The 22,002-nt window shown below is 40.3% G+C and overlaps 1 protein-coding gene across 1 annotated transcript in view; it reads left to right on the top strand.

Annotated features, from left to right (window-relative positions):
- Positions 1-22,002, top strand: part of LOC125881277 (calcium-activated potassium channel subunit alpha-1-like) — a 148,850-nt gene that overhangs the window by 113,353 nt on the left and 13,495 nt on the right. The window contains exons 20-27 of the mRNA XM_049564364.1: positions 2,898-2,930; positions 7,159-7,252; positions 13,531-13,654; positions 14,058-14,282; positions 16,234-16,426; positions 18,896-19,009; positions 19,229-19,321; positions 20,307-20,437. Of these exons, the coding sequence (XP_049420321.1) occupies positions 2,898-2,930; positions 7,159-7,252; positions 13,531-13,654; positions 14,058-14,282; positions 16,234-16,426; positions 18,896-19,009; positions 19,229-19,321; positions 20,307-20,437 (1,007 nt within the window). The remainder of the gene's footprint in view (positions 1-2,897; positions 2,931-7,158; positions 7,253-13,530; positions 13,655-14,057; positions 14,283-16,233; positions 16,427-18,895; positions 19,010-19,228; positions 19,322-20,306; positions 20,438-22,002) is intronic.

Here is a 22,002-nt window from a genome sequence, read left to right as displayed (position 1 = left end):
GTATGTATAAACGCCACCGACAATTAATTAAAAAGAAATAAAAGGCGTGCATGAGAGCGCCTGAAGGGATTTTCTGAGGGTAGCTGTACATATTGAGGTTAATGTACTGGTTTTATTAAATTAAGATCATAAGCTTGAACAACCACTAAGGGGAAAATCTCCAAAACATATGCAGTACACAAACCAGGGCAAACAGAGGAGCTCTGGATTGTAGTTTGTAGTTTTCAGAGAGATCTTAGTCTCATGATATTGATTGAATTGTACAATAAGATGAGAATACAGTGGAATAGAAGACAGTAGAATGGTGCTGGATCGTATTGGATTTTAGTGAACCAGCCTGAGCTGAATTGAGCTGCATATAAATTCTTAACTCAAGTGTGATTCCCCTTTAAAGCCAGGGGGCATGTTAAATTGTACTGATGTATCGCAGAAGGCATGAAGAATGTGTCTGAGTTTGCAGAGCGTTGATACAATTTGCTGGAAAACATTGCAGACTGTCATGCAGTCTTAGTGAATGTCTCTTGATCAAAGACCGTTTCTGTGTATACTTGAACGTCTCTGGGCATTTCCACCCCTCGACATGTCTTCCAGGGTTGTGTGCTGTGAGCATCGCCCGGCTAGCTGGGCTCGAGCCGAGCTCCGGAGTTGCTGTCGACACGGTGCGGGAGACGCGCGGAGCGAGGCCTTATAGGGCCTGACGTGGAAATTATGTTTGCATTTTCATTTTTGGAGTGCTACCGGTTGTCATGAAACTCAGCCTGACAGTTCCTAACCACCAGGCAGCTGAGTGCCCCCGCCCCTCTCCTCCTCTCTCGTTGTGGGACAGATGCTAGCCTGTTAGTCCTGTGACTCTGCTCGCGCCCTCCGATTGCAGGCGACAGATGCCAGGACCAGCAAGGTCCCTGTTTGAACATTGCTGTCACTGTCCTGCCTTAAGCTCAATGCATGACCTTTATTGTAAGCAAGGGGTTGAAATAAGGTACTAATGAGCATGTGTGGGACTCAGGGCTCCAAAATGTGACTCACAGAAAGTTCCATGCATCCGTGCAGGTTGTGTCAGGCAGTGCAGAGGAATGGGAAACAGCTTTTGGGAAAGAGGAGAAAAAATAAACACAATACTATAGACTTATGGACAAGAACACATGCAGTATTGTCACATATTGTAAGTCTTGCTACATGCTTACCTCCTGACTAAATGTTAAAGCAGGTCTGTGTAGAAAACATGGATGATTTTCATGTCAAAAGACATCTAGACAGTTAAAACAAGGTTAAATTTGGTTTCCACTTTCAGACATTAAGGCTAAACTATATTTTAATGTGTGCTGTGCTTTGGATCTGCATCTCATTAAAACAGTCTTTTCATTCTGCTTAAATGACAGTTGTATCAAATCTAACTCAATCAACATAATCTGCAAAAGTTATTTATAATTGATTTTAGCTTTCAAGCAAAAATACGAGACAATCCCAAGTGGTTTTCTTTTTTTTTTGTGGTTGCTTCAGCTTCGTTTTATAAAAGTAAATCAATAGTTTTAGGGGTTTTAATCGTTGATTGGACCAAACAACCTATTTAAACATCCACTTGGGCTCTTGGAAATTGTAACAAGCATTATTTTGTACTTTTTACTGGCATTTTATAGACCAAATGATTAATTATTTATTGAGAAAATAATCGGCAGATACTAGAGATGCACTGATTTGGCCAAACATCGGTATCGGCCAGTATTCCCCTTATTGACTGACATCACAGTTTCAGCTATGAGATGACATTTACAGATGGCATTGGCCGATGTTTTCTGTTGTGACACATTCATTTGGTGCAGGCTAAAAGGCAGAGCTCGAGACTAGCAACATCCTGTTATCCCAGAGACAATAGAAAACATGTTTGAGATGAACACAGATCTTCTTCGGGATGCCTTTGTGACAAAAGGTTATAGTAAAGTCACTATCGATACGTCAGGGGACGCAGCCTGTTTTTCCCCTGAACAGAGAATGTGTGTTGAAATAGCAGGAGGAGAGCTAGCATTAGCTGTTAGCAGCTGGTGGCAGGAAACTAACAGCTCATGGAGCTTGAGTTGAGTTACATTAAGATGTGTTCAAGCTCTGTTCTGTAAAAATGAGAATTGAGCAAAAGTATATTATGATGTGTTCAAGTGACATTTTGTAAAAATAAGCTTTTGGTGAGAAACTTGAATACATGCAGTTGTTTGAAGGGGAAATTTGTTGATGTTTTTACAGCGATTTTAAATAGATATTAGAGAGGGAATTATGGCATATTATATGTAGTAAAAACACTTTTGAAGCAGTTTTTCCAATGGTGTTTTTCATGTCACAGGTTGCACAAAAAGTTGTTTTAAAAACGTGCATGATTGAGTTTGTAACGAAGGACTGAATGACTGAAAGTTATTTTTCCATAATGAAGATTTCTTTGTTTCCCTGGAACAAAAAGGGGGGACAAAAAACAAAAACAAAATAAACTCAAACAAAAATATCAGCCCAGAATTTCATGGTGCACCCTGACAGATACCCTTAATTTCAGTGTAAAAAAGGTCTGTTTTCTTAACCAATTTTAACCTCAACATCTAGTCGTCTTTGAATTGCCAGTGCTCACTGTCCCACCTCAAACACAACTGTTCACATCCAGCAGGTGACCGCCTCTAAACACTGACAGTGATCCACAGTTTAATCTCACTGACCACACTGCTGAAAAATCATTCTCCTAACTGACCCGTGTTTTATTTTTCATCGCTTTGTCTCTGTTGTCTTCAAGGCACCACTCTGCTTATTAAACGTGCCTTCAAGAGAAATCTGTCGGCCCTCAGCTGTCATTTATAATTTGCTTTCATTACAACCTGTTCTCCCCTGTAACCTCTCATCTGTCTCTGCATTTTTTTTCTCAGCTAAAAATAGCTATAATGGATATATCAAATCAAGTAAGTTTTGATTTCCATTCTCTCTCTGTTTTGTCATTTGTCTCTAACCCCCCTCCACTCGTTCATTTCACCACGTGAACTGTCTCTAACTCGGCTGTGTCTCGCTGTTTGCTGCTCATCGCTCTGTCCAGTCTATCATCATCCATCAGTATATTTTACGCGCAAAGCACTGGGCGAGTGTGTCTGAGTGGTTTGTGTTGGGTATCAGTTACAGCTCAGCAGTAGATGGTGCTGCTGCTTCACTGTGGGTGGGGGGGAATAAACCCAGAGTGCGTCTAAAAACACAGCATTAAAACATTTAAAGTAAATGTGTGCAGGAGTTTATAATGGAGATTTATTTTCAGAGAACAGACAGCAGGAGAAAACTGTAATACATGAGAGTTAGTGTGATGTTTCCTCAGTTCTTATCCAGCCAGTCGAGGAGTGTGAACCATGTGGGTCGTCCACTTCAGCAGGATCTGTGATAGGCAGCAGATCTGCCACAATGTGTTGTCTTGGAGAAGTGCTGTGCATGTTTGACATGGGGCAGATGAATAGTGGAGGTCTGGAGCAGGGAGGATAATCTGCTCGACAGCTGACTGTTGAAATAATCATCTCTATTCTCCAGTTTTAGCTCCGAGCCATTTTTTTTGGAGTAAGGGGGACACTTTTTATCTGCTTCTTTTTTGTGTGTCTGTTTTATCATGTTATCTTGAGCAGTTTTACCTCTGTAATAACACCAGAGGAGCTCGCACATTTTCAAATAGCCGAGTGGATACAGAATTCATCCCCCCCTCATCAGACGTGAACTGCAAAAAGCAGCTAGTGGTGTTTAATTCACACTGTCACCTCCTTGTTCTTATGGCATAACAATCACTGGAACACCTGAAAGCATATTTATTAATTCATGTTTATTATAAATATCACAGCAAATGTCAAATCCAACATTTCATTTGGTGGCTATACCAAGTGGTTAAGTGGTGTTTAATAAAAATGAGGTTTTTTAATTATTCAGCTATTAGCATTCTTGTGCCAGAAAGAATTACCCCCAAAAACCAGTGATTATGCTTTAATTATGATAAGAGTCACAAGATGTTTTATTAACATACACACTGCAGGTCTTATTGAAGTCAGCTTGAATCAAATCCTATCTCATGGTTAATGCCAAGAATTAAAGGGTTCATTCACCCAAATCACAAAGCAGGCATTCTGTGTCCTGTGGTGTCTAGCTATGAAGATTGTTTCAGATTTATGCACCCATGTTTTGAAATATCTGCCCCTGAGATTTATGTCTCCAAGCAGCACTGAATTGAATTATGTTTGTGGTGCTCATAACATCAAAACAAAAATCTGATTTTAAAAGAATGAATATCTTTGCAAAAAATTGGGCCTCAAATCATCTTATATTGTGCGTACAAATTTTTTCACCTGAATTTGTTCGTACTCTGGAAACAAATTTACAACTGCCTCAGACCATGCGTACACACAAATGGCGGCTCAGCTGTCTTAGAAAATGTTAACACACACCTTCTAACTAAATGCATTAAGTACATAAAAAGGGTCTAACAGACAATATTTAAAACTGTTAGTTTACTAAAACATTGGCCAGATTTATTAATAACTATGAAACTGACAGCCTTTCATCTTCATCAATTACCGTAATAGTTAAAATATACAGCTGCTATATAATCTACAACATGACAAAGGAATAAACATAATTGGCACGAAGGAAACAAACAAAGTGAAACATTTGGGTGGTTATTTATTATTCGATTTAAAAACAAAAAGTCCTTTAACTTGTACCACTTGCACCATGTTCCCTGAAATTTTACTCGCAACAAGATTGAAATCAGACATTTGCAGTGGTGATGACGGCATCTGTAATGATGGCCATAAATTTGACTAAAGCAATCACACTGTGGAACTACAAAAGTGCACTAAGTTGAGTTCAGATCTCCGCCAAGCGGCCACCCAAGATGTTTGCAGCCATCAGACAATTCAGCGGTGCTGTTGCCAGTCAGTGGCCTGGCCTGACAACAGCACCAGTTTCTCCATGATACACCTCCAGGCAAATGTATTTGCTTATATAGAGAGATGGGGCTGTGGTAGTATGCTAATGGCAATGTCAGACAAATGCCTTTCACCTTAGAATGATACATACGTAGAGCGGTCAGAACAAAATTAGCCGGTGTGTGCATGACATGATTCTGACAGTAATTTTGCCTGCACACTGATTTTGTGTCCAGAGTAAAAACATTTTTATGCACATACTAATGAAAGAGGCTCAGTGTCACTCTGGATAATCTACAGAAGATACTGTGAACAGTTTTCATAGTAACTATTACTTTAGCAGAGAGTAGCTCCAGTGAAACCTGTGTGAGGCCTAAGGACTATTTAAATGTAATGTTTCAATGCAGTCAGCACCACAAACTAAATTTTATTCACCTCCATCGTAGTTGGATGGAGGAAGAAATCGTGCTCATAAAACCAAAGCCATGCCATGGGTAGATAACACTAGAGGTCAGGAGGGAAAATGTGTTTTTGTGTGAATTGGCTAAACTGACCCTTTAAAAAAAAGCAGACTCCATTAACTTTGCATTTTATAGATCCTGATTTTGACTCCTCTTCATTTAGCAGTAAACGACGGTCCCCTAACCCAGTCACCGCCTTATCAGTACAAGTCAGCTAAACTGAACCACAACTCAGCCAGCGAGGTCTGTAGGGGGCCCCGTAGCAGAATCGTGTCGGTCCCTCTGGTAAACAACCGCAAGGGAAGCCTGCTGCCCCCCGCTGAGCCCTCCGCTCTGAGACTGAGCTTCATGGGCTCCGGGGACCTGGGCCAGGTGGGCCGGCTACCAGGGGTGGCAGAAGAGGCAAGCCGGCTCCAGCGGGCACGCAGCCTTCCGGTGAAATACAGATACCATCCCAGTCACTCCAATAACGCCACGCTCAGTCACAGGCACTGTAAGCCCCCCTCCCCTCCCCCGGCGTGTTTGGCAGGCCTGAACTCAACAACAGCACAACCAAAGCATGTGCTTGCCAGGCTGGAGTGGTTGCATGTGTAGCATTCCTTACTAATGACCCAGTGTGTGCAGCTGTCAGCTGTGAAACATTAAATATTGAACAGGCCAAGCAAGATGTGAAGGGCCAGTGTGTTGGAGCATCCCTCTCCACTGGAAGCCCCCCGTAACTCTACATTTTCCATTACAGTGTCACTCTCAGACATTGTAGCAGGGCCTGAAATCCTGTGTTCATCTGCAGAGGAGCATGATCTCCATTTAGATGAAATCGCTTTTAATTTCTCTGTTGTTAAACCGTCATTAGTCAACATATTTTCCAAGCTATTCCCACTATTATTAACGATGGCTGTTAAAACGCGATTAGCCAAAACACTTTTCTTGCTGCTCGTGTTTATTTTACCAGCGCCTGCCACAGAGCAGAGCTGTGTTCTTCAGCTTGTGAAAATATTTGCCTGATTACTTTACTCCAGGGTGAAACTTGTAATTCGTTCCCTGTGAAGAGCTCAGTGCAGTTTTGTGGAGCGGTAGAGACAATGTCCGAGGGGCATCTCAGCTGTACATAAATCACTCTGGCACGAGGACCAACATAATTATATGAGCCAAGGGCGTCACTCCCAAGATGAAGAAAGACCAGCAATCCAGACTGGATTCAGTATTGGCACATAAGTACCTTTATTTATAGTGTTGGATGCATGATGTTCATGGGGTATTACCTTAATTAAATGAGAATGTAAATTATTAGCATGGTGGAAAGAAGAGCTGTCCAAGTCTAGAACTGAGGAAATTTGTACTAACAAGGTACTGAGACATTAAAGTATCCCACTGAGGTAATTGTGGTACTACATTATCTGGATTACTGCAGTTCTCTAGATCAGTGCGTGGTGAATAAAACCTCACAGATTTAGCAGTTGGCATGATGGTTGATGATGGCACTATTGCATGTTTGCATCTTCATACACAACCATGCAACAATGTGCTAACGTGTGTGCTGTCGTCATCACGCAAACATTGGACTGTTTTCCGTCGCACACGAGTTAAAGTGTCCTGTCCACTCCATCTTGTTCACCCAACCTCTCTTTCCACTCTGTGTCTCTGTAACCGTTTTATCTCTTTGAATTCACTGATCTCAAGTTGTGCTGTGTTGTTCTATTTTTGTTGTTGTCACTGAGTTTTGGATTTTGCTTGTCTTCTGATTATTCCCTTGCTCTTACTAGTGCCTTTTGTTGCAGTTGAAGAGGACCAACAGTCTGCGTTGTCGCCTAAAAAAAAGCAACGTAACGGAGGCATGAGAAATTCTCCAAACTCCTCACCCAAGATAATGAGGTAGGACAACAATGGCGTTACTGCTTTGTCTTTCTTTGTGTTGTTACCATACATTTATTTTTCCTAATCTTCAACTGGAAAATATAAAACTCAGTACATTTCATTAAAATTCTCCAATAACCAGATTTACACAATCCTGATATATGTTTATTTTCTAAAGTTGTTATGGTGAAATGTGTTTTGTGGAACAAACAGTTGGTTATATAAACCTACATTCACCAAACAAGAAGCAACATTAGCATATGTTGTGTTGTGAGTTGTGTTTCTGTTCCCTCAGTGAATATGAGTCCAATATTCACTCTCCTTTTAGCTCTAGCTTTGGTCTCCACAAACTTCTGAGAAAAAATATTTGGCTCTTTATTGGCTGCAAAATGCTCTGTGATGTTTACAAGCTAGTCGCTCATCTCTACAGCAGATATCTGCCTATGTGTGCAGAATCTGTAGGCAACAGTACACGATTTCGGTACTGGAAGCGTCCTGGTTTCGGTTTGTAGTCCGAGTAGTATTGATCAGGCTTTGGTTGCTTGCAGGTAAACAGTCTGTGTGGAAAGCAAAAAAGTTAGAACGCATTGGCTATCGTCTGACTTTGATTTCGCTGCACATGGAAGAAAAAGACTTGCTACCTCCGCTTGCTACACCATATCTCCCGAAATACTGGCTGTTGCCCCAGAGCTTTTAGCTGATGGGTTTCGAGATGGGCTAGTTGCTGTTGTTGGCTGTCTGCTGTTTGGTGCTGTGCGAATAGCCTACAGTTGTTTTTTTTTTAGACTGTTTTTTTCTGGTAACTGCTGCCTGCTGTGGCGGGAAATGAGGTTGATGTGAGCAGTGAGTGTGAACCAAAACAGTGAAGTTATAGTACTTACAAAAACAAAACAATGATGGCAGGAATGTTGTGCTGTTATTTGCTGTTCTGTATAAAAGGTACAATCGTTCTTTAAGTTAGCAGCAGAGGTAGTAAAAGCGCCAAATCTGTATTAAAAAAAGTGAGCTGGCAGGTCAGGACAGGTGTGACATTTTGACCATGTGTTATGTGTTTCCCACCAATGGGAGATTTAACAGACAGCTAGCAGCAGTTAGCAGCTAACTTGAAGTTGAACATCAACCGAAAATGTCTGCAAATTGGAGAGACAGTGAGTTCTGGCAGCTTCTTACCCTCCAAGCAGAGGACAAGATCAGCTGCTATTTAACAAGGACTGGAAATTATGTTTTTGCCATGTCATGCCATTGTTATTGTTTCGAAAGCGCTGCCCAACACTTACATGTCAAACTAGAGGCTGAGGCTGTCGTGTTGTACATCACGCCTGTTTGCCTCTTTTGTTTCCAGGACATTTAAAATCACACACTGGGGCAGCATGCCGCCGGCGTTGTTTGGTTCTGTGTAAAAATGCAAAGCAGGCGTAATGAAGGATCTTTGTTGCGGCAGAATTGCAGGATCTCCGTGTAAAAACATCTATAGTCATTTGATTTACTGTTTATCCAAAAATATTGACATCAGCAGCTTTAGGGTGCCTTTTTGTGTGTAAAAACCAAATACCTGCCAACGTCTTCTGATGTTTTAAACTCAAATTTCAACAGTAAATATTATAGAAAACATCGTAAAGAAAATGTTTACGTAATAGCAGAGATGTCAGACCTGCAGAAGGGCTCTATGCCACAAGGCTTCATGTGACACCCACAGACTACAGCTCTTAAACAGGCCTGGCACTAATGACAACGCCAGCCAGTCAGAGGGGCTCTAAAGGATAGATAGCCCAAGGCTATTCATCTATTGTTGGATCCCTCTGAGCTCTTTTCAGCACGTAAGGCCACAGATGATATGTATCATCACAATGAAAGGCGAATTCAAATGCTACCTTGCTTTTATCTTGTCCCGTGAAATTAAATCGGCGCTTATTGATTTTGACTGGAGATAACACTGTTATTCAACAAGAAGCCATTACGGGGATGATAATAGTAATAGTCATTGTCATTAAGTGCCATGTTACAAGGAAGCAAGGCAACAGGGAAGTCCTGCAGCCTGACGTATACAAAGTGGAATTGTACAGATGAAACTGAATTAAAACTGACAGATGACTTTATGTTCCCATTGCTAATATGGCTCCTGTTCATTTGACATTCAGAAATTAAATCCACAAATGTCTGTATTGTTTAACACTATGAGATCATAACATAGTACAGTCGTTATAAAAGTGACTTGGTGTTATATATAAAAGAAGTGTTTTTATATGCATAATTTAGCATTCTCCTTTTGATCCATGGCCTCTGTTTTTTCAGGTGGGCGTTTGCCCTTGTTTGATTGTTTGATTTGGTTCAAAGTGGTGTCAAAGTTGAATCGCTCCGGGTGATTTCCAGCCTCTTGGGTAACAAAACCAGGCTTTTCTAATGCTATAGCCATCAGCTAAATATCAGCCCACCAAACCAATCCATCTACTTGCCATGTTAATACACCGCACGGTACAGGTGGATGTGTTATTTCATCTCGTCTGCTGCCTCCACACTGGAGAGGGATTCACTGCAGTAGCCTAAGGGATACTTCATTGCAACAAGCCGAGAAAAAAACATCTGGGTGTATACTATATCAAATGTGTTTTTACAGGACCTGCGGTCTCAAGGCCTTTGTAAATAAGTAATGATCAACAGATTGGCTGTGGGTTTTGAAGAGCAAGCCTTTGTCAGTTTGCATGATGGGGAGGATTTTCAAAGACTTTGCCTGCCCTCACTACTTGTACACAGTCAGCTAGTAGTGCAGCGATGCCGAAATAGAAAATTTACATAATATGCATGTTTAGCTTCTACTTTGTGTCTCTGTGAGCTGTCATTACGCTCCTCCAGGAGACACCTGGCTTTATGTTTCGCGGTCATGACGTGTGAAGTCTTGTCAAACGTGTCATCTTACCACTAAAGTCGTGAATTATGCTGCTGATCATTTTGGATGTTTAGAAGTGCGGAAAAGACACTCGCAGACGCCTCTGCTCTGTGTAATGAAAAGAGAGTGCACAAAGGAAGGAAGCGATCATCTGCTGAAGCAGAACTGTCTCCAGTTTCCAGATGTATCAGCAAACTAACGCGTCCTGTCTGGAACTTAGCAATGACGACCTCACTGAAATTAACACCATTTCCACAGGCTCCTTGATGGGTCATAAGACACATCTAATTGTGGGATGTCACAACGCATTCGGTCACATCGGACCGTGCCGTGACATACACGTCATGTCTGCTACAGGATGGCTGAGGCAATTGGCAGTGCAGGATAGTGACAGGCCGTCACGGCTGACAGTGAGCGATAGCTATCCTGGCAGAGCTCTGCCTCACCAGTCATCTTCCACAAGGACAAACTGAAGTGACAGCGGCTCCACTGAGTGAGTGGTGAAACATTCGACTTCTGATGAAATATTTAGCCTGGGTGTAAAACCACTAAATGCTTTCACTCTTATTAGAACTTACATTTCAGACTCTGGCAGAAGCAGATGATGTAGTGCACAGTGGGAGTTATAGAACATAATAAATAGTGCTTAGTTTATTGATTTGTTGATTTATTGAAGATGTATTAACAACAACGTCATTTATCAAACTGCTTTTTTCAGTTTTATATCTCTCTAAATTGAATGTCTGGGTTTGGGACAGCATTTTGAAGATGCCACCTTGAGCTCTGAGAAATTTTTATAGGTTATTCTCACAAATGTTTAACATTTTATGGACAATGAATCATAAACTAACACTTGAAACAATATTTAAAGTAACTGTAATCTTTCAGCAACATTGATAGAAAGAAACATGGTGACATTTCTCCTGCTCCAGTTTTTACCCTCACATTTTAGAAATAATATTTTACAAAGCTTCACCCACAGAATTTATTGTGCACACTTTGTGTCCTTTCAATTAAAATGCTTTGACAGATGTGATTCTGAGAGGTAGAAAGCAGCGTTTCCTTCTCCGTCTACACTTCCATTCTTTAGAGGACATCCAGGACTTGCCTAGGGGTATATAAGCCCAAGGCGGGCTTTTTTGGCTTCAGTCTGCTGGAGCCTGAGGGATGGTAGTTTCAACTGACACTTTCATGCATACTTAACATGTTACTTAGAGCAGCATTCTTTTAAGGTACTCGCATGGATTAAAGAGATGCTCTTCTTAAGGAGAGAAGACCTGAAGTATTTAAAAGGTTTCGGACAGAGACAGGAGGCTTCTGTCTGAGTTTTAGACAATAACATCTTCGACTGTGATCTGAATCTGACAAAGTCAATTTAGTGCAGAGGGAATTGTGTTGGGCAGCACACGGCCTCCGTAGTTAGCATTGTTGCTACTGTAGCTGATGGTGTTCGACTGCATCGGCTGCTTTTGTGTGTGTGTGTTTCCTCCAGCAGTCTAAAGACATACAGAAGAGGTGAATTGGAAATAATAATACAGGAATATCAACTTCTGGTGTAATCATGTTGTGATGAAGTGATCGTATTTTATCTTTTTGCACAATTATGTTTTCCAAATTAATGATTCCAAGCAAACTGTAATTACAAAATTGAAATTAAAAGCATGCATCTACTAATGAACAAGAGGCTCGTGCTCATGACAGCGTGAAATGTAAACATTAATGGCGTCCTCCTCAGCTGAGCTGTTGTTAGCCAGTGAGGTTAAAAAGAGGAGGAGTCACAGCATCCTCTCGTGTCATGTCATTGTGGTACAACACATGTGCAGAGAAATCAGGTCTGCACTTGCTGAAAGACTCAATAGGTGGCGCGCTTTCATAGAACATGTGCATGTTTGATTCATTATGCTGAGGGTGTAAAGGTCAAAAATTACAATTCTGCAATTATTGAAAAAGTTCTTCATAAAAGACCATAAATAAATGCTTACTATGCAAAAATGTTCGATGGTAAATCAGCCGCCAACCATCCGAGTGTACCCAAAACTTTCTGTCTTTGATGTTAGCTAGCTCAGTGGTGCTAGGTGAGCGAGCAGTAGATGCATGCATCCTCTTGAGCACTGATACAGGCGGCTGGTGTAGTTTGATAGAAAGAAAACAGTTTCTACATGAAACTGCTCACAACAAGGTCTGTGGATTATCTTGAGTAAAGAGTCATCATTTCTCAAAAGAGACTGTTGAGTTTTTAAATTGGATTGATTTTTAGGTGCTTTAAGCACCACAAACTGAGTGCCATGTAGTTCCATTATGTTGGACAGAAGGCAGACATCTCTACGGCTGATATCTCCAACACTTGGCACCTCACTAAAACAATCTAGACTGATAAACAGCACTACAGGTAAAAGAAAAAATACATTTTTTTAATTGGGGGTGAACTGTTCCTTTAAGGCAATAACTTAATACCAGGTTATTTTTGTGTTTCAAATACACTATATGTTTTTTTTTGTGTCGGGTGCTTGAGAGAGAGGAGCGATGAACACGAGGGTATCTTACAACCTTCCCTTTAGAAACTCTGTCAAAAGCTCATATCACTCTGACCAGAACAGGCACGGTGCAACAGCAGGGACTCATGTCGGGCGACCACTTTAGTGGTCAGTGGTAGGATGAGGCTCACTGCTGCGCTCGGTGAAATTAGTTTATGTAGTTCTGATGCTCTGTTTAAACATTAATACCCTTCACTTCGAACAGCAAATATGAGTGGGCAAATATGCTGAAATATTTAAAGTCTGGTCTGTTAAAGCTTTTACCACGCAGCACACTACGTCAAAAGCTGTATGCAGTAAGGGGGCGTAATTGCATCTCCGTGCTCATGCCAGTCAACGCAGCGTGTTGCTGCCATCTCCTTCCGCCTGGCTGCCGCTGCTGATGTCACTCTGCTTGATGACATGGCAGTTTTGTTGGCATTTGTGCAGATGGCCTCTGACAGGAATGAGCAAAGAGGGGAAAAAGGATGAAGCTACTTTTTTTGGCTTTGTCTTGAGATCCCTACATTTTCTGATGGTCTGCTGATGAATGTTTGTGACAATTTAGAAAGTAAAATATGATTCTTACTATTAGTCAGTGTCATTTTAATTTCTTTACTTCAATTTATTTCTTTTCATTTTTGCACTTTTAATTGACTGATTTTACTATCATCACTTGTAATCTTGATATTTTTTAAATCTTCATTTATACACCTTAATTTGTTTTGAAATGTGCTATATTAAAAATATTATTTTTGTCTACCTGTGATTTATAGTCAGGTTAATCATGTTATAATTTAGATTCATTAGTCAAATGCCAATAACAAGTTAATTTAATCCACATTTACAGTGTCTGATGATGTTCTTTCATTCCCTCCCTCGTCTTTTTGTTTGATTAGACACGACCCACTCCTCATCCCGGGGAACGAGCAGATTGAGAGCATGGACGAGAACGTAAAGAAATACGACTCCACGGGGATGTTTCACTGGTGCCCGTCCAAAGACATTGAGAAGGTCATCTTGGTGGGTTCTGCTCTTTTACTCAGCACACGTCATTTGTCCCTGACACTCTTTCTCCCCGGTGACAGATGTGTCATGTCACAAAGCACCATCAGAGGTTGACAGGGCACTTAAACACTCTGTAATGAGGTGTTTGACATGTCATTTGCTATATGGGGTCCATGTACATAGAACGTTTCTTGTACTAATACATATGCTATTTTTCAAATTACCTTCATAGTCTATTGCAGTCATGAACTGCATGATATATTTTACTGGGTGAGTAGGTAACTGAAAGAAGAGAAAGCAGTACATTTGCTAGAGAAGGCAGTTTGTGCCACATTTATGTCATAAAGCTTTTTATTTATTTATTTTTTAAACCTTTGTTCTCTCTCTCTCTCTCTCTCTCTCTCTCTCTCTCTCTCAGACCCGGAGTGAGGCAGCCATGACTGTTCTGAGCGGTCACGTGGTCGTGTGCATATTTGGAGATGTGAAATCAGCATTGATCGGACTCCGAAACTTCGTCATGCCTCTAAGAGCGAGCAACTTTCACTACCATGAGCTAAAGCACATTGTGTTTGTCGGCTCACTTGAGTATCTGAAGCGGGAGTGGGAGACTCTCCACAATTTCCCAAAGGTCTCCATTTTACCTGTGAGTACAACAAAATAACCATATATTTCATATATTCATCTACTGCAACCGGTACGACAAAATTAACAATCCCGTCTCCTAAAAATGACTTTCATATGCAGCTAATTTGCTTTGGTAAATATGTTCTGTAGCAGACTTAAAGCTTTGGCCCAGACTGAAATTTGATGGATTGCCGTGATATTTTGTACAGACGTTTATGTTATCCAAACACTGTATCTTGATGACTTTGGCGATCCCCTGACTTTTCCTGTAGCGACACCATGATGTTGACATTTGTGTTTTTCAGTAAAATATCTCGCAAGCTGTTGGATGATTTGATAGAAAATTTGATCCACACATTGATGTCCCCATCAGGATGAATTATAATTATTCCAGTGATCCCTTAACTTTTCCTCTAGAGCCATCAACCGGTCAAAATGTTAAAAGCAAAATGTATTTTATTCTTTTTTTTTTTTATCCCATTCACACTGATTGACCCCCTAAAATCTTAAAGCTGTTCAGTAAAATTACATAGAATCTTTTTTTTTTTTTTTTTTGTATTGAAAAAAAAAAAAAGCTTAGATGCAGGGCTGGGTATCGAAACTCGATACCTTTTAAGGTATTGACTGAAATAACTTGGCATGGAAACATCTCAGACTTTCTGTCAACGCCATCTCCAGAGCCACTATCCTCCTAGCAAATGGTCAATTCAGTTTCTGCCCAGTAAGCTCGAGCTACCCAGCACGGCAGCAGCAGCAGCTAACATCCACAACCATGCCGTTAAACAGATGCTAACAGTTGCCCCTGAAAATCCAATCATAATATTTTTGACCAAATACCTCACTATTGATAATGCAACAAAATTGTAGGATTGACTGTTGATGCTTTCACAAAGTATTTACATAATGAGATTTTTGATAAATAGTCATCAGTAATGTGGATGTAATGGCTCAGTGGGTAAAGGCAAATAATAAAACAGCTAGTACAGCCTGGTAGGTTCAGAAAATTGTTTTACTTTACTGTAATGCATCCTTTAAAAACAGAAAAAGACAACTTAAGACATAACCATGTCCAAAATCAAAGACAATATCTAATCTCATATCACAATATAGATTTATTATCGATATCTTGCTCAGCCCTGTGATATGTCTTGAAGCAAATAAAACACTCCATATGGACATGTGAACAAGGTTAAAAACTTAATTTTTACTAGAGTGGGTCTTTAAAATATTCGCTCCTGGAAGCTAAGGCATGTTGTGATTATGCTTTAAAAGCAACTAAAAGGATTCCATTTAAGTAGGAAAAGATTATGGTTTTGGCTTTTTTTTTTTTTTTCCCCAAAGCTGCCTTGAAGCACAAGACTGGACAACTTCAGTATTTGATGAAAACCATGATCTTTCCTTAAAGATATACACTTCATGAATTGTCAACTTCTGTTTGTAAACAGTATCGGCAGCATAAGTTAAAATCCTAGCTTTGCTGCTCCATCACCTGCGTGCTGTTCCCAGAAACATCCCAACCACAGCAAAATACTACAATACAGGCAGAGGGCAGAGTCTCTGCAGATAAATACACCACCACACGCTTGTAGTGGGTCGTAAGTGATGATTGAGAGGGATTACTTTATATAACTCAATACACCGCTTTTTAGGGAAATCCTCTATAGGATAACTTCAACCAGCTGTTTCAGTCGCCTAAAAAACATGTGGGACGCAGGATGTGAAGACGTTAAATCATCCACCACAACCATGACTATTCAGCATCTGGATTGGAAAACACTTTAAGTATCAATTAAGTTTCCTCCAAAACATAATTTAGTGATTTAGTAGTGTATAAAAAGTGTTTTTTAGGAGACACGGTTGACATAAAGCTCAAGGAAGAAAACAGCAATTTGAAAGTTGCCAAGTTTTCATTTACCTCTTGGTGTCACACAGGTGAGATAACAAATTCTCTCCTTCACTCCCTCTCAAAGGGCACACCGTTGAGTCGGGCAGATCTGAGGGCTGTCAACATCAACCTCTGCGACATGTGTGTCATTCTGTCAGCCAATCAGAACAATATTGACGACGCATCACTGCAGGACAAAGAATGCATCTTGGCGTCACTCAACATCAAATCCATGCTGTTTGACGACAGCATCGGGGTCTTGCAGGCTAATTCCCAAGGTAAGGAGCGCCCTATCATAGTTCACTGCACCGCCTGGAAGGGACAGGGCCCTGGCACAGAGAATATCGCTCACTGGATGCTGCCTGGCTGACCTGGTGTCACTTCGTTTGACAGTAAACCCAACTGACTATTCCTCAGGTTACTGTAACAACTGGTTTCTTCACAAGACTAATTGGTGGCAACAAGCACAGCGTTGGCACAAAAGCCTTACCTGGCTCACACATTTTTTTTTCCTAGTATACAAGCCTACTTTGGAAAACTAATATGTTTATAATTTATGAATACTGCATGTTACACTGAAGCACTCAGCTTGAGACGGCCTTCAATAATGGTCATTCTTTGGCATTGAGAGAAATGCTTTTAGAAACCTTTTGACCTGAGGAGGGAGGGAGAAAATATCCTGCCAATTTCATTATTTCTCTAATACATGTATGACCTCACATTCGCCTTAGTCAGCACAAAGTGATGGATGTCAAAACACGGCCTATGTATAATACATACAGCATCACTGATTTAATGTGCTTACTTGTCAGTCTGAGGAAAGCAAGGAATGTCAAGTCAATTTGAATTCAATCTTGCGTCACTTATTTTCTATTTCATGGCTCCATACTGTACATGGTTTTTTTTATGTGTGTGTGTAAAAGCTTTCCATCTCCATGCACACACAATCTACGGGAAACAAAATGAGCAGTATGTCACATCTATTATATATAGACTAATATTGGACCTTGTCAAGAATACGGTAACATCGCACTCAGCAACTTTATGCTTTAGCAGTGGCAGTGAATGGATGAAATAGCCCCAGTGTATTAGTTCTGCTGATATGCCTGTTTGTAGCCTCTGATGAAGTATTGATGTTTGCAGGCTGTTCTCATGCACTGTTTGTATGTGTACCTACGAAGAGTAACACCCCAGAATTTGCATATAACCTATATAATCACGAACCAGTAATTCATGTAAAAGCCATGTAATCCGTAAAGCTGCGATCACGTGACCAATGCGCTGATGGAAGTGAAGAAGCATGTAGTATGAAGCGTGATAGTCCGTGTAACAAGGCAGGTTGGGATGGTGGATGGGTGCAAACACAGGACTGTTCCCCAGGAAACCTGTGTTTGTGTCCTGTGTGACACCAAGTAAACTCTAAGTTATTTTAAGGTATGCCATTACCATGTCTCTTTTCCTAAACCTAACCCACTAACTTAATGTTGAGTACGTGACTTTACATTAGTATGTAATGTGCCAACCATGATGCTTTTCCTAAACCTAACTTATGTAACTATGTTAAGTATATAACTTAATGTTAGAATGTAATGTGACCACGCCCAGCCACGATCCTTTCCTGCACCTAAACTACATGACTTTACTTTAATAGACGTAACCAATATTAATTTACTTGCCTTACCTAACCGACGTAACTTTAAGTATGTAATTTTACATTAAGTATGTAAAGTGACGACGTCCAACCATGTTTGTGTTCCTGAACCTAATCTACATATTTTTAGGTCAAGTTTGTAACTTAACAGTAAGAATATAATGTGACTATTGCCAACCATGTTTCTTTTCCTAAAGCTAGCCTTTTTAACTTTACTTTCCCAAATCTCACCTAAGGAACTATACTTACCAAAACTTAACCTACGTTAGATTACTTTATGTAACATCACATTAGTATGTAATGTGACCACACCCAACTATTTTTTCCCCCCTAAACCTAAGCTATGTATTTTTCGTTGCCTAAATCTAACCTACGTAACATTACCGTAAGAACGTAACTACATGTTAGTACGTAATGTGACCATGCCTAACCATATTATTTTCCTAAACCTAAGCTATTTCTATTTACTTACCTAAACTTAACCTACGTAACTTTACCCTGAGTACGTAACTTCTCATTAGTATGTAATATGACCATACCCAACCATGTTTTTTCCCCAAACCTAACCTACGTAACTTAACTTGCCTAAACTTAACCTACGTAACTTTACCTTGAGTACGTAACTTCCCATTAGTACGTAATGTGCGTCCAACCATATTTTTTTCCTAAACCTAACCTACGTAACTTTACTTGCCTAAACCTAATCTACGAAACTTTACTCGTATAAACCTAACCTACAAAACCTTAAGTAAGTAACTTCACATTAGTACATAATGTGCCTAATTCCAATCATGTCTTTTTTCCTTAACCTAAGCTATGTATTTTTACTTAGCAAACTTAATCTACGTAACTTGCCGAAACATAACCTGGGTAAATTTACTAGCCTTAATCTAACTTACGTAACAATACTTGCCTAAACCTAAGCCACATAATGTAATGTTAGGTAAGTGATGGAACAGCACCATTCTTAGGGCACTAATATGTTAGATATCATACAAACAGTTGTGTGAGTATATGTTGCGTGTTTCTAACCTCTGATGAAGTATTGAATATTGCATTAACAGATGTGCTTTATGTTATGTGTGTGTTCATTTAGGCTTTACACCCCCAGGGATGGATAGATCGTCTCCTGAAAACAGCCCAGTCCATGGATTAGTGCGGCAGACTTCTGTCACAACTGGAGCAAATATTCCCATCATAACAGAGCTAGGTATGCTTGCTGCTGCATATTTGTGTCAGCTGATTGATATGTTACCTCTACTGTTGCATGTTTTTTTTATTTACATAGTTGTAAACAGATCTGAAAGCACAATGTCTGCAATAAGAGGCTGTCAACACTTGATTAACTGTACAATAAGTGGAGTATATATGTTTTTTTTGTCCTTTGTTGACATGCTTCAGTAACTGTTTTTCCTCAACACTTGTCTAGCACCATTAGCAAAGCCAGGCAAAAAACCGCCTGTGATTTCATTCAGTCAGGATAAAAGCAGTGGGACCAGCATACAAATGATAACTGAGCTGGGTAAGAAGTGCCTCTGTCCTGTGCTGCAGTGTTGTAACTGCTGCTGCCTCCATATCAGCTTTCTTTTGATTTCTCTCGCTGCACAAGAGGCTCAGTCCATTCCCATGGCATCACTTTGAGCACATTTTACCCTTGGTTCTGGTTGAAATTGCCTGTCTTGTTTTGGCCCCTTATCTCAAAGCAAAATTTTTCCCTTTTATTTTTCTAAGAATTACAAGGCCTTTGATCCCTCAGAAGTCCTTGTGGCTGTTTTCATAGCATCTTCTGTCGGATCACATTCTCTGGCCCGTGCCCCTCTTTCATCTCAGCCCTGTCGATATGACTGACATTTATTTCTGTCCTCACAGAAGTAGCAGTTCTCAAACTAAATTTTACATCATTACTTTCTTCCAGCTACTGCATGTGTTTTTGTGCTCAGAGACATCTTCAAAGAAGGTTCTGGGGCAATGAGATACTTTCATTTGTTTTGACATGCAAGAACAAGTAATTGGAAGTTCTGTCTTGGATTTACAAGACAAACAATGGCATATTGGTGTTTCTGATACTGACTTCAGGAGGACTTTGGATCAAGGCCTGAAGCTTTGACAATATGCATGGTGTCATGAGTGTGCATGGCCTGGATATGGAATGTGGCAGAGGCAAGTCGGCCACAAGGCCGAACGCAAATACCAGACATGGTTTCATTTCACTCGCTTAAAAGAATCTACAGTTTTGTCCAAATTCTGAAAGGAGTTGAAGAGAATTTGTTGAACCATACACAGATTTCTAATACAGTCCATATCTGCAGCTTCTGACTGTTGTGCACAACCACTGTACTTCTGTGTCCTCCTCTTCACATGAATTAAGTATTTGCCTGGTGAATGCTTAAGCACACAATCCATGCTTTTTTTTAATCACAAAATAATTCCATGAGGTCTGGTCTGTGGTGCAGAAAATGAACATGAAGAATTTTAAATAAGTGAAATTTCCATGTTTATTTCCACAGTGAATGACTCCAACGTTCAGTTCCTGGATCAAGATGATGATGACGACCCTGACACAGAGTTATACCTCACTCAGCCTTTTGCCTGTGGGACAGCCTTCGCCGTCAGTGTGCTGGATTCTTTAATGAGTGCTGTAAGTCAGATTTAATTCAGAATTCAGACAATATTATTTCATGGTAGAGATCATGGTTCTTACATATTTTCCATTTCAAAATAACACACTTCTCCAGACTCAAATTTCAGTAGATTTTTCAGACCATATCTGACATCCAGTGAAAATAGCTAGATTTTTTTTTTTTAAAATCCACCTGTTAACATGTTTGCCACATATTGACTATGTATGCTATTAGGTTGCCAAATAATTACCAGAAGATTGGAATATTGTAGGTAGGTTCTGTAGCTCATACAAATCATTTAACACCAAACCCAGACGAGTTCATCTCTGCCCAAAGAGGAAGTAAACTAACCATGGCTACCTATACTCATGTTATTTCCCCTTAATATATCGGATAGAAAATATCATAGTAGTGTTCCCCCATATTTTTTGTTAATTTTTATAAAATAGAACTATCTGTGCTGCCATGTTTATTCACAAAGGTATGGTTTCCTCACTTTTCTGATATGTACATCACTATTTGTAATGCCATGCATATATTACTGCATTTATTTGAAACTAATTTGGTCGTTGACTTCTGGATTTGAGGTATTACACACTGGAGTGGAGCAGTTTTGCAGGCTGTGACGTACAGGTGTAGAGGCAGCTCTGCATATGGGCATACAGTGAGAGTTTAAGTTCAGGTGTGAGTGAACGCAAACTACATTTTGTCTTGCTTTCAACCACATCATGTTCGCTCAGGCCCAACTCTCTCACAGTGGTAAACATTTTGGCTGCTCCAAACACCATGATAAACAATCTGCTTGTATGATCAGTTTATTTTTAGAAATTCAGAATTTTATATTTTCAAAAACACAAATATTTTTACATACTAACCCAGACCTGGAAAATGCGAAAATCAAATTCTGTACTTCTCCATACTGCGTAGGAACCCAGACGTTTTAGTGCAGTGAAACAGTCTGTAATATCTGTCAGTGATCTGATATATGTAAAGAAATCTTGAGTTTTGATATCAGCCTCCCCAAAAGTGTAGGAACTCTATGCTCATGTTAAAACAATGGCTGACAAGACTGGAACTTGTTCTAGGTATGATGGCTTCACTTGTCTGCCTTTCAGTTTGACTGAGGTTAGAACAAAGCTGCCTTCAAGTGCGCCTCAATGTAGACAAAGGTAATGCTACCTAATGGACAGCCCTCATCCATCATCTCAGTCAATAGTGCTGTCAGCAGCTGAGGGAGATGTCACTGTGCTGTACAAGCAGGGGGAGACAAGAGACTGCGGTGCAGACATTTGCCCTTGTTAAAATCAACAAAGCAGTAACTGGTTGGAATTATAAAGATAGTAACGCCACTGAGGAATGTGTAGGCTGAACATGCAGTTTGTAAAACTGACTTTTTCACATAATTATTTAGCTGTAAGAAATGCCTGGACAGCATGAGTGTGTACATGGACTTCCTGTGTCTGATGGGAGTGAGACTAACCTGCAGTAATTGGATTCTCCTGTCTTTTCTCCCAGTGTGCAGAGCAATGTGACACAACAGGGCAGGGTTAGATAGCACCGTTCGGCCCGGCTGGCACTTTGA

The sequence above is a fragment of the Epinephelus fuscoguttatus genome, linkage group LG20 (genome assembly GCF_011397635.1).
Source record: "Epinephelus fuscoguttatus linkage group LG20, E.fuscoguttatus.final_Chr_v1".
NCBI classification, from domain to species: domain Eukaryota; kingdom Metazoa; phylum Chordata; class Actinopteri; order Perciformes; family Serranidae; genus Epinephelus; species Epinephelus fuscoguttatus.
Note: the sequence above shows the minus strand (reverse complement) of the source record. Positions and strands in the feature narration are given on the sequence as shown.